The following is a 13,911-nucleotide window of genomic DNA, read 5'->3' on the forward strand; positions in this document are numbered from 1 at the left end:
GCGGTCGCAATTTCCACTAGTTGCCGGGCTGATGGTTTCACAGCCCTGAGGCCTGTGATGTCATCAGCTCGGTAAACACATAGCATTGAGGGCCAGGCTCCACCCCCCTAGGACGTCCAAGTAAAATTTCCCCCGGGCGTTTTAGATTGAAGCCCCGCAGTGCTAGGGCTTCATGTCACTCAGGGAATTGAGAGCACAGTCACCCCCACCCTTTCCCAACTCGTCACAGGGTTGGTCCCACCCTGTGACGAGTTGGGCGAGGGCAGGGAAAAGGCAGCAGGCCGGCGAGAAGTCAAAAACTCGAGTCTGCGCAGTTTGTTATTTTTGAAGACACTGCACAGACTCTGATACCGCACTGCATTTTGTAAGGGCCATGATTAGTGGTGGTATAAAACACATGTATGACACTGCACAGCAATACTCTCTGGCTGCTAGGGGGAGACTCGCGGCAGCATTAGCTAAGGTGGTGCTAATGCGCAATAAAATTGTGTGTGACTCGGGAGGGTGTCTGGAGACTCCAGATGGTGCCCTGCAGCCCCCAACCCAGTGGACCACGAGGTGAGAGGTTTAGATTTTACGGCTCCGTCTGTCCCTGAAAACTTTAGATTAGCAATTGTTTGTGTGCTTTAGTTTTTCCTCTTTATGCATTTCACTGTAGCTTTTATAATGCGACTGTTAGAACTCACCTCGAAGGCAGTGCTAATGGTCTGTTTACACAACTGACATTCACGCACCCATTTGAAAGTGCTTTGATTGACGGTAATGATTTATGTAATACTGGCCTTCACGGCCACGCACCTATTTTAAAGTACTTTCATATCCACTCATGATGATTTTTGTATAGCTAGCTTTCAGAATGCACATATTTGAAAGGGCTTTCATACGTTTGTGATCATGTTTTTTTGTTTTCTGAAGGTGAACATGTGCCTAAGATCACACCGGTTAAGGAAGGAAGCACTGATTTATTCACATTTTCTGGATTCATCTTACAATTCAGACAGTAATTGAGTGTCTATTAGGCTTTCTTTATGTTTAGCCTTTGGTTTTTACTTATTTGTGCATTTCTGTGTAGTTTTTATAAAGAGGCAGCAGAACTCGACCTTAAGTCAGCCGTAATGGCTTTGGTACAACTAGCATTCTGAACATACATATTTGATTTAGTGTGCTTTTATACCCGAAAATGAGGAAAAGAGCTTTGGTGACATAAAATGTTTGCCTAAGATCACATAATTTAGGTTGTGTAAGCCCTGAATTATCCCTTATTTCTAGTTTTACTTTGTCTAAATCAGCCACTAATGAGCAGATTTTATGGTACAGGTAGTCCACTTGCTTATGGTGAATGCATTTTAGCTATGAATGTCATGGGGCCTAATGCCACCAAAACCATTAAACCATGGTATTGTGTGGGCACTAGAAGACCGCTGTAACTGTGGTGCACAGAAAATGCATAATTTTATCAGATTTTTAAAAATTAGACTTGCACAGAAAATGGTGACGGGCCTCCCCGAAAATACCATGCCGCACCACGCGAGAGGCCTCCCTACATGCTCCAATCCCCGAAGGGTGAGTCTAGCCCCACCATTCTCAAACTTCACCAGCCGCCACTGTACCAGACCCGTTACAGCAACCAGGACCTGTTTAAGTCCAGTCGGGACTCAAGCAGCCGTTGAGGGATGTCCACACCGCAGAGACCCACTTTCAGAGTTGATTACTGCACCTTCAACCAGCAAGACCAACAACTACAAGAACCAAGGATGCACAGAACCCAGCTGACCGATCCAATCTGCACAAGCGCCTCAACCCGGGTATCAACGAACCGGCTGTGCCCCCTTGCTCCCAGGACCCTTGTGATCCGAGCACCCCGGTTGAGAGCTCCTGGACTTAATCCAAAGTCCCCCTCTGCAGCCTGTTTCTAGGTGGCCCTCCTTTCCACTGGCATAGTGCGGAAACCTACCAGCCCGACCAGCCCCTCTGCAGTACCGACTAACTGCTGGTGGTACTTTGGACCTTGGCCCCTACAACTCTAAGTCCCAAAGGAGACCCTCAAAAACCGACCGTAAATAACAGTATGCCTTTTTTCCCATAGGGAAACACTGCTGCGTAAAGATGTATTTAAGTGAACATTTTACTTGCCTGTAAAAATCGAAACTTAATAAAGTACGTATTCGATTACGAAGTTCTTGGTATTAAAAGGTATATAAAAATACGATTTATTTTTCTAAAATGGTCTTGGATTTGTTCTTGAGTGTATGTCTCATTTATTACCTCTGTGATTACCACAAATGCTTAGCACTACCCTCTGATCAGCCTAAACTGCTCACCCACACTATCGCAAAAGAGACAATTTAGTGTTATCATTTTCCCTCTGTACGCCATTAACAGTTGCCCAGACTCTTTACATAGTGTACCTAGTTTTGGACCACTATATAAAGAACCAGGTTCCTACAAGCACTTTTTGCTGACTGATTTTATTTTTTTAGCCCCTGAAATGATTAAAAGACAGAGACAATGTGTCAGGTTTTTTCAGTTCTAAGGTTGTCTTCTTTAAAAAAGAAAAAAAAACCATCAGGTTAAGCAGATCGAACCTACTTTGACCTTAAAACGGCATTGTCTAGCACAGACTATTCAGATCAAATATTTACATCATTTTGCACATAGTTTAGGCTCAAGAATTAAACAGGGGAGCTCCCTGATTAGATGAATCAAACAGGCACAGCCCTTAGGCAGCAGGCAACAAGAATTGGATCCGACTGTTGGAGAACAGAGCACCATGTTCCACTAATCCTAGGCTGGCTTTAGAAAATACCAGCTATGTATCATGCTATACAGTTTGAGCTCGAGCCTTATTTCTCTGCGTCCCCAGAGACCCCGCCACCTTCTGGTCGTTTGGAAACAAATTCGACTGCAGAGGTCAGAGTTAGGCAGCTAAGATATTATTTATCATGTATGATCATAAATGATTAACGGTCTGTCTTTGATACAACAGATCAATGTATTTCACCAATAAGAAATATCTTCTAAAGGATGTTATTTCCAAAACCAAGGAAATTAAGTCCTATTCTTTAAAGGCTGTTGCTTAAAATGGATTACGAGGTGTTGTGAAAAGACTTGTGCCATGTACAACCATTATGGAATGAGTCTTAAAGTGAGTACCTGGAAAGGGGAATGTTTACTTTATGATCAATTGAGTTTATTTCGGGGTAAAACCCCATAAATCACACAAGTACATTTCATTGCAGCCTAAATTAAATATTCATATATTAAATATTGAAAACTAAAGCATGTGTAGAAATAATGGAAAGATATTTACAGAAAAAAGCTGAATGATGTCAAGAACATTTTAGTTCCGCGTGGATTCATAGTTCTGCTGAGTGTAAGCCTCCTGAACAAAATAGAAACCTTCTCAGGGGTCTCACTGATACTTGGTCCTTTTAACCCCTTGCATGCTGATGACAGAACGGTTCCGTCATCAGCGTCGGTTGAGCTGTGCTGATGACGGAACCGTTCCGTCATGACTCTGCCCGCGCAAGGCGGAGTCAGCGCAGGCGGGGAATACGCCCCGCACGCAAGGGGTTAAACCAACAAAGAAGAAATTGGCACAGAAGCTGTAATATAAAAGTAACATCTTTAATAACCTCAAATGAGGGCGACTACGTCACACAGAAGCCTTAGCAAATGAATGAGACAGTCTAAGGAGCACAGAAAACTGGAGCCTTATATCTGCTTAGGGTTACATAGTCCGCATAAGACCAAGGGGCAGTCCTGGCTAATGTAAGCATGCAAAATGCCTAATATGGTCATGCAAGATCTGCTTGCTCAACAAAGTGGGAGGAGAATTACTTCTACATACAGCAGCAAACATATCCTGACAGTTGAAAAAGAGAAGCAGGTGCATTCTACTAGCTAGGCCCTTCTGAGCATGTAAAAGAAAAAAAGGACATTTTGGGTGCACTGCCTACCTACACAGCCCACTGAATTGGCACTCTTTATCGGTTTTAAAAAAACACAAGTTTTGCAAAATCATGGCGAGCTCGAATGTGAATAATTCATTGGTTAATAGACGAATGTTAACTAAATTTTACTTACCTTTTTTGTCAGATGTGGTAACAAAGTACAGCAATTTCATCAGTTTTCCCGTCTACCTAAATGGTCGTCGCATAAACACTTTGCAGGTGAGAAACAAGTCCACAGAACTTTATAATACAGGGTGGTTTGTTAATCATGATTTTCTTGAAAGGGGAATTGAAAGCTTGTGTATGGCCATTATTCTGTTGGTATAACAAATTTACAAAATTCCAGAAAAAGGGTTTTAAATGTGTGAGATTGCAAAGCTGAGCTAAAGGGTATGTGACAAAAGAGCCAGAGCTGTCAATTATTATTTTGAAAGTGTTATTGGATTCAATACTCATTCAATACAGTGATTTTCACCCTTTGCCATTGTAGGCACTCTGGATGATGGACAGTAAAGACATTGGTGAGTGGCAGCATGAGGAGTTCTATCGTTTTATCGCCCAGGCCTATGACAAGCCACGTTACACCCTGCATTACAAGACTGATGCACCTCTCAACATCCGCAGCATATTTTACGTCCCAGAAATGGTGAGGCCTGCTCTGTCTCTATGCTCCCAGTTCTCTCCATAGGAGAATCTGTATCTCTGTGTGTGTATATATATATATATATATATCACTTTCCATTGGTGTATATTGTGTTTTGTTTACAAAATGTCTTTCTGTGGCTGATTTTTGTTTCTGCTTTTTGGGAAGTTCTTGACAGCACCTTACTATAACAAAAAAAGCCCCTCATTTTCTTTTTAACTAGCTTTGTGCAAATTACTTGGCTTATAACATATTATGGTGATCTGCATTTAAAATTAAGGGTTTACCCATCATAAAGTGTTTTATTCTAATGCTTCTTCATAATTGAGGTCTGTACTTGACTCACTTCATTCTCCGTTTCATAGAAACCATCTATGTTTGATGTCAGTCGGGAGTTGGGATCCAGCGTTGCTCTTTACAGTCGCAAAGTCCTGATTCAGACCAAGGCCACAGACATCTTGCCAAAGTGGCTCAGGTTTCTACGTGGTAAGTTGTAAGGAATAGATCAGGGGCAGCTCCTCCACTAAGTCAGAGGAGCATCGCTCCACTGGTCACAGGGTAGGAAAAATAGATTAGTGACCTCGTTATTATCATTTTATTTTTCACTAAAGGGCTACGTTGTGGAGTGGGACTAGGGTCACAGGGGTAGGAGTTGTGGGCACGCTTTCAGTGCGCATGATGATTTGGGTGGCTACCTTGGGCTGGCCAAATGGTCATGCTCATTTTGCAGGTTCTCGACAAGGCTGTAATACACAGCCTGGTGGGGAATATGTACAGGCTCCCACTGATTGAGGAGCGCCAAACCACGGCGCTTAGACCAATCACAATACTGCTTTGCAGCATTGTGATCGGCCTAGGGGAGCCTGTATGCTTCCGAGACTGAAGCTGAGGGGAAGGCGGCCGTGAGGAGGGACCGTAGCTGAGGAGAGGCAGTGGGCATGAAAAGGTATGCGTTTTTTGGGGGTTTTTTTGCTAGCCATTTGCATTGTCTGTTTAGACAACTCTACCTTCAGACCTTACACAATACATTTCTGAACAAGCGCAGGAAAAAGCCAATGTCTCCCGTTCTTAGACTCCTCACTCGTGTCGATGCCTTCGGCATTGCTCTCAACCTTTTAAAGTTTTATTAATGCTTCTATTTAAATTTTCCATTGAAATGCATTTGAGCGAACAGATACTTCGAAGATTCACAGATGGAAAATTATAATTATGTTATTAAAAATGTGTAAAATGCAAACTAGGGCGTATAGTAAGTATCTGTAGACGTTTGGCCTGTGAATCATGTCCATCATGCCCCTTCACAACCCTCTCATTTGTGCTACAGCCTGTCACATAACTCTCAGCCTTTTAACCACATCAAAGCTGCTGCACATTCCCGCTGTGTGCTGCAATTTTTAAAATCCCATTGTTTGTGACAAGGTCAACTCGTCATAAGCACAGCGCAGGTAAAACCCATGACGAGTTGACCTTGTCACAAGCATCAAAGGGGTTAAGGTTTTCATGAGGGTCCTCTGGTTTATAGAGCTGTACCAGAAAGCGGCTAGGCAGAAAGAAGTGAATTCAAATGGTTGTGTAGACCTTTGTTTCACCACATTCTATGTCATTTAAATAGAAGATTCAGGCTATTGGCAGCGTCTTATTTATTTATTTATTTTGAAAGTTTTATATAGCGCGGACAAGATCCTTGCAGATATCAGAGCGCTTTACAAAGAGAAGTACATGTGAGAGCATGGTTAAAGAGATAAAACAATAGGTCAATAAGTACAAATTGGTGGCAACTAAGCCCAACATGAGTACAGAGTAGTACAAATATGCGGTTACAGAGCCAAACCTGTGAGTAATAAACAGTTAATACAAATAATCAAAAGGGTCAAACATGTAGTATAGATCGGTGCAGAGTACTAACAGTGATCAAGATAGTCGTTCAGGTGTATTTAGCCATGAGGATAGCTTTTACTTCATTTTTAAAGAGTGTGGTGGAAGAGATAAGCCTGGTTTCGGCCGGGAGAGAATTCCAGATCCTAGGCGCCATTCCCGAGAAGGAGCGCTTATATGTTTTTTCCTTCCGGAATCTTCGAGGTTTCAGCAGCAGATTGTTTGTGCCTCTGGTGTTTCTAGCTCCTCCAGAGATTGTCAGTTTCTGAGCGAGGTATCCGGGTGAGTTTAGATGTACCGCCTTGTGTGTCATGCAGGCGATTTTCAGATGTATTCTAGCTTCAAATGGCATCCAGTTCAGGGCTTTCAAGTCAGGGGTAATATGGGAGTGTTTTTTTGACCCAGTGATGAGTCTCGCTGCAGTGTTTAGAGAAGCTCTTAGGGGTGCGGTTGTAGTTAGGGGGAGTCCGCAGAGGGCGATGCTGCCGTATTCAATTCGAGGGATGACTAGTGCTAGTACTGCGGTTTGGAAGTCTTTGGCTGGGAGGTAAGGTTTAAGTTTCCTCAGAGTGTTGATCTGGAAGTTTGCTCCCTTTGTTGCCTTGCTGATATGTTGCTGCATGTTCAGATTGGTGTCAAGTGTTATGCCTAGGGATTTTGCTGAGTCCACGATGGTGGGTTGGATATTGAGTGCAGTTAGGTCTTTAAGCCAAATTTGAGTGGTGGAGACCTTCGCTGGAGGTGAGATCAGAAGGAACTCTGTTTTCAGGGCATTGAGTTTGAGATGATTATCGGCCAGCCAGGATTGGGTGCTTCTGATCGTTGAGTTCAGGAGCAAGATGTCCTTGGGGGACTATAATTTGAGGTAAAGTTGGGTGTCATCTGCGTACATGTGAAAGTGTACATTGGATGCTTGTAGCAAGGTAGTGAGCGGTTCCATGACTAGGTTGAACAGCGTTGGGGAAAGAGAGGATCCTTGGGGGACACCTAGTGTTACGGGTATTGGCGAGGACATCAGGTTGTTGCTCTTGAATTTCTGCGCCCTGTTGTGAAGAAAGGAGGTGAACCACTTGAGAACAGTTCCAGATAAGCCCATTCTAGTGTTTAGAAGCTCTAGTAGATTCTCATGTTTAACAGTATCAAATGCCGAGGAGAGATCAAGGAGGATGAGGAGGCAGGTGTCGTTTTGGTCTAGCATTTGAAGCGCGTCGTCAATTATGTGAGTCATAGCCGTTTCTGTACTGTGCCCTGCTCGGAAGCCTGACTGGTGCGGGTTGAGGAGCTCGAATTGCTCAATGTGTTTAGTCAATTGTAGTTGTGCGCATTTTTCCAGCAGTTTGGCGAGAGTGGGAATATTGGTAATGGGACGGTAATTGTTGAGATCAGAAGGGTCGGCTGTAGGTTTCTTTAGGAGAGGTGTGACCTGACCAACTTTTAGTGAGTCAGGTATGCTTCCTTGTTGGAGAGAGCTGTTGATAATTTTAGTCCAGAGAGGGATAAGCACGGGGGTGAAGTCTTTTACTGCTGCAGCAGGGAGGGGGTCCGTGAGGTGATTGGATGGTTTCAGGGTGCTGAGCAGTTTGCCAATTTCTTCTTCTGAGTATGTGCCAAAGGTTGACCATGTGGCATTGTTTTTAGGTTCAGTGGCTGCTAGGCACTGTGGTTTGGAGTAGAGGCTTGCGTCAATGAGGAGCTCGCTCTTTGTTTTCGTTTTTTTGAGAAAAGAAAGCAGCGAAGTCTTCACAGGTTGGTGCCTCACGCGCAGTGATGAGTGGTTGGGGTTGATCCTTGGATTGTGATCTGATTAGCTCAAACAGTTTTCTCGGACGTTTTTTTGCTTGGTCGAGCTGGAGGCTGAAGAAGTCTGCTTTTGAGCGTTTTATTTTCCTGAAGTAGTCATTTCTCTTTCTCTTCAGATCTTTTAGGTGCATTGCCGAGGGAGCTGATCTCCAGGTACGCTCTGCCATTCGCATGTCTCGTCTATCTTCATTGAGTCTCCCGTCGTACCATGGATTGGAAATTTTTGTAGAGGCTCTTTTTAGCTGCAAAGGTGCAGCCTCATTAATTATAGAGGTCATAGCGTTGAGATAATGGTCAGTCAGTGTTTGAACGTCCGTATCGCCTGTCGTTGGCAGTAAGACATTGCACCTGTTAGGGGGCAAAGAGCCTGGGTTGAGTCTTTTCATGTCTCTTTTCCAGACTTTAGGCTTGGATACTTGAGCCGGGTTAACTTTAACTTTTTCATTGATAAAGAATGTGACAGTATGATGATCTGACCAGTCACAGGGTTGGATGGAGTCGAGTTGGATAGATTCCTCTTTGGAGATGACCAGGTCGAGGATAGATCCTTTCTCGTGGGTCGGGCTGTTGCATATTTGGGTGAGGTTGAGGGCATCGAGGAAGTTTTTTTTTTCACAACAAGTTTATTGAGAAAGATGAGCATATGAATTAAAGTGGCATCCCACAGTCTGGACGATACCACCAGGCATTTTAGTTACAATTACACTATAACTCTGAGCGTCGAAGCAAGGAACCAATGGAATCAAGGATACAAGGAAATAGCAATCCCACCTTCATCTTTTCAATTAGCTACCCACCCAACTCCCTGAGCCCTCCCTCGAACCCGCCCTAACCCCATGCATGTGTGTGTGAACCGTGTTGACGAAAGCTCTTGGCGTGTCAAGTATGTGTGTGGGAATGGGTTTCGCTGGATCATACAGGGCTACAGGTCCTCCTCGGGTTCCGCCGGGGGGTCCAGTGTCAAACCTCTGTAGTCTGCTCAACTCTTCCATATTTTGAAATGTTTACGAGGGCATCCTCGTGCCTCAAAGATTGGCCTCTCCAGACCCATACAAAAGTCCATACCTGCCTTCCATGCAGTCAGGGGGGGGCCTCACGTCCTTCCATGCTCGGGCCATGTCTCTTTTGGCTACTACCAGCCCCAGGAGGAGTAGGTGTCGCTTATAAATATTACCACCAACCCCTTCCAGGATGTGCAACAGACCCAGGCGGTGGGTACGGGGAAGGGTCCAGCCCAGCACTTCCGACAGACAGCCCCACACACCCCTCCAGAAGCCAACTAGTTTGGAGCACGACCACACCGTGTGGAGCAACGTACCCACCTCCGCCCCACATCTCAGACATTCCGGGGACCCAATCAGGCCCGCCCTAGGTTGAGGGCATCGAGGAAGTTTTTAAGACTATTTACCACCGCGTCCTTGCCATCGTTCCAGTGGAGGTTGAAGTCACCAAGGTATATTTGGGTGAGCTGCCGTCCGGAATTGGTTGAGATCAGATCCATGATTTGTTGGGAAAAGGTGAAGTTTTCCCTGGGTGGGTGGTAGATGCTGTGAAGAGAACATATCGGTTTGCCCTCACTGATAATGTCAAGGCAGATGTATTCCCAGGTTGTTGGGGATGGTATGGAGGTAGAATTGACTTTCTGAACAGAGAGGTTGTTCCTGTAGATGCATGCGATTCCACCACCTAATTTGCCTGCTCTGTCTAGCCTGATAATGTGGTAATTGGGAGGAACCAGAATGTCCATTATAGGTGTCGAGGATTCAGTTAGCCATGTTTCGGTCAGGATGATTAGGTCAAGGTCCGTTGATAAGAGGAGATCAGCAATAGCGGCAGAGTGTTTCGAGGCCGATCTACAGTTGAGGAGAGTGCATTTGAGACGAGGTGTGTTGAGGGTGGTGGATGGTTCTAGAGAAAGAGGGATTTTTCTAAGGTTATTGGGGATGGAGAGTCTGCTGTTTAGTGTGGGGGGGTCTAAGAGGATTTGAGTGTATCGTGGGAATGTTGAGGTGTGGGGTGGTTATGTTATTTTGTGGGGCTGGGTCGTAGGAGCGGAGAAGAGTTAGAGTGTCGCGGTCAGAAGTATAGTTGTGGGTGCGACGAGGGCGGTTGTTACGATTGCGAGCTGGGAGTGAGGTCAGGTTGGGGGAAAGTTGAGTGAGAGAGTTAGCTGGAAGAGTGTGGGACCCGTTGGGCGGGGAGGTGTAGTTGTGTGAGGGGGGGTTGTAGGGACGGCGAGGGGGACGAGGGCAATTGCTGCGCCTATGGGCAGTGATTGACGCCCAGTTTGGGGCGTGATGAGTGAGGGAGTTAGCTGGGGGGATAGGGGACAAGTTGGGAGGGGAGGTGGGTGCTGGGTGTATGGAGTGGGTGGCGAGTAGTTCCTTGATGTTGTGTATGTCTTCTTTGATCTGGGTGAGGGTGGCCATGATGATGTCCATCGTGGGGTAGGTGGTGGAGGTGGGGGCTGCAGTCAGAGGTGAATGGCTGACCAGGGAATTCGTGTGCAGGTGGGAGCGTGGGCTGTTGTTCGAGGAGGTATGCGTTGTGTTGGTGTCCGGGAAGGTGTTAGGGAGGAGAGATGTTTCGGGCGGGAGGGGTGTGGATGAGGTAGGGAGGAGGTTGGCGGTATGAGTGAGGGCATTGGTGGTAGGCGAGGGGGTCAGGGTGTCTGCTGGGAGACTGATAGTCGTGGTGGAGGAGCAGGAAGGGTAATGGGGCTGAGAGTAGGAGGGGAAATGTGATAGGGTATGATCCTGTTGTGGGGAGGGGGAGTCAAATTAAGAGAGGAGGTGTGCTTTGCGTGATTGGTTAGAGGGTAGTGGGGACTGAGAATGGGGGGGAAGAAGGGGGGATTTGTCGCAGTGCGTGTTGTTCTGGTGCTGGACTATGTTAGGTGCGTTGTGTGTGAGAGCTGTGCTGTTAGGGGTGAGAGGAGTAATGATGCCCGCTGTAGGTGTGAGAGGAGTGTTGATGGTATGTGTGGGGGTCTGGGGGTTGGTAAGGGAGGTGGGGGGGTGAGTGGAGTCTGGGAGGGCGCGATCTGTGTCTGAGTTTGAGGCGTGTGTTACAATTGCTAGGTGCTGAACTGGGATAGAGGGGTTGTGGGTGGGAGATGGGCGATCATGGGTGGTAGGTGTGTCCCTGATTAAGGAGTATGTGGCTGTGAGGTCATGAATGGTGGGACTGGAGGGGATGTGAGTGTTGGACCTCGAATGGGAGAGGTGCTCTTTGAGGATGGGGAACAGGTTGTCTAGCAGTTCCAGGTTCCTGTCTGTGGATTGAGCTAGGACAATCCCGTTATTGTAAATGGTGATGGTGGCTCTGCCTGGAAAGAGTTGGGATGGTGTGATGGAGAGAGTTAGGCTGTGAGCGGATTTCCTGGTGGAAGAGACAGTGAGTAGGGTGAGGAACGATTTTTTCCATTGAGCTCTGCGTGCGGTATGGAATATGATATCGGTGTTCAGGGATCCATTGACCGGTGAGAAGTAGGTGTCAGCAAAGGGTGTTTCAGGGTGTGACCTAAGGAAGTTGTGTTTAAAGCGTTTAGAGGCTTTTTTGGTGAGTGATGGTGGATAGTTGATTTTATATGTGTGATTGCCGATAGGGTCCATGTTGCGATGATGGTTTAGGAGGGAATGGGGGAATGCAGTATAGTGGTATACATGTGCAGTAGAAACAAATACATACAGTAGGTTACACAGTGCAAGAGTAGTACTAGAGATCACTCAGCATAGCCCAAATGTAAGAATGTGCAGAGAAACATATACATGCAGTAAGTTATAGAGTACACGAGTGGCACTAGTGATCAATCAGCATAACCAGGATAAGCGAGCGTGCAATATAGCAAATACATACGATATTAAAGTATAGCAAATACATACGAAATTACAAAGTAGAGCAAGTATATAAGCAATACAAAGTACCAAAGTGAAGTAAAATCCTGGGAAAGGGTACAGATGCACGTATCAAGTTACGTGTACAACCAGAGATATATGGGATAGTAGTCTGTGCCTTAGAGAGAAGAGTGAAAATGGATGCAGGTTGTGTAGCTGTGCAATAGTGCAGGATACATTAAAAGTATATTAAGTATGAGGTAGTGGTCTGTGCCTAACAGGAGAGAGCAAGTAGGAATAGGAGTAGGTTACATTAGGTGTATATTAAGTGGGAGGTAGCAGTTTGTGCATAACAGGAGAGAGAGGTAGGAAAGGGAGTAGGTTACGGAAATGTGCAGGGTATTGCAGAAAACAAGTGCAAGTATAATATTGATAGAATATAGAGAAAGGATCCAGATACAACAATTTACGTGAGTCAAAACTCAAAAATCGAAGGTGACATTGGTTGTCACCCCAAAAAGTATGAAGTAGCAATCTGTGCATTTACAAATGTTCAAAATACAGGTAAAAGTGACACTAGTGAGGAACCCCAATATATGAGGTAATAATCTGTGCGTTACAGGTGTTCAAAATACCGATATAGGTATGATCCTGCAATCTTGTATGTTAAGGCTGTTTTAAAGCTGAAATTGATAAGATCTTAGAATCACTGTGCGAGAGACCGAAAACCAAACTTGTAAGTAGGTGAGTTATGAGCTTCATATCACCTTACAATTCATTGCAATCCAAGTTCCTGTAAAGTTTGTAGAACATAAAGTAACATAGGCACAGGTTTGTAAAGTGATATGTCATGGTGTATACAATAAAGTTGGGAAACTTTGATTCAAACTGGGTACTGCTGGTTTAAAAAAAAAAACAACATTGCCACCTGACCACATCCCCTTCTGTTTGGTCACTAACACTATTCCACAGCTGCAAAAGATGGGAACCATTGGGAATTCACAGATCGTTGGTGCTACAAATAGTAAATCGTAATAGAACAACAACAATGTGAGGGATGAAATGCTATAATTAATCTCGGACACTGGAGATTGCTCAGGGACGCATTCCACTCCATCAATTTTCACCAAGCATGCCACTCTAAACAGAGTCCTGCCTTATGTGAATCGGTACTGACCCTTCTCCTCATGGCAAAGGTCCACCCGAACATCCAGGAAAGACCCCTCTATTTGCAGTTTTTTATTTGTAGATGACTTCCTGTTCTTATTTAAGTTCGGTGAAAAAACAAACAATTTCTTAATGCTAATTTTCCAATATTTCTGCATGAAGTGTTCAAATAACAAACATTACCTGTTTATGTATAAATTGCTTTATTTGAGCATTATCTGTAGATAATTTATTGAACTCAAAGTAACTTTTTTTACACAGAATAGTTAACTTGTTGAAAGGAACACAAATCCATTCTCACATGCACGCTTTCTCTCATACACAACCCCTTACCTACCCACCACTTTATCTAAGCTGTTTGTTTCCTGTAGAATGAAACCCCGGAAAGTGTTTGGTCCTTACTCTTCCTCCAAAACCAATCTCCCCATAATTGAACTTCCTTGACAGGCACAACTGTGGCAAAGCCAGTAAGTAATTTCTTCTAGTACAAGCCCTGCCTCTAGACTAGCTTTAAACCTTTTTGCACTGGTCCACTAAAGGTCTGATCTCTCCACTGCACCTCTGTTAAAAAAATATAATGGCACTGCGATGCTGGGTCTGCAAAAAAAATTATTGGTGCCTATCTCTGCTTGTGCCC

At 44.9% G+C, this 13,911-nt stretch overlaps 1 protein-coding gene across 1 annotated transcript in view; it reads left to right on the forward strand.

Moving 5' to 3' along the window:
• Nucleotides 1-13,911, forward strand: part of TRAP1 (TNF receptor associated protein 1) — a 283,860-nt gene that overhangs the window by 147,620 nt on the left and 122,329 nt on the right. The window contains exons 8-10 of the mRNA XM_086941396.1: nt 4,099-4,172; nt 4,444-4,599; nt 4,962-5,082. Of these exons, the coding sequence (XP_086797522.1) occupies nt 4,099-4,172; nt 4,444-4,599; nt 4,962-5,082 (351 nt within the window). The remainder of the gene's footprint in view (nt 1-4,098; nt 4,173-4,443; nt 4,600-4,961; nt 5,083-13,911) is intronic.

The sequence above is a fragment of the Lissotriton vulgaris genome, chromosome 10 (assembly GCF_964263255.1).
Source record: "Lissotriton vulgaris chromosome 10, aLisVul1.2, whole genome shotgun sequence".
In the NCBI taxonomy this organism is placed as follows: domain Eukaryota; kingdom Metazoa; phylum Chordata; class Amphibia; order Caudata; family Salamandridae; genus Lissotriton; species Lissotriton vulgaris.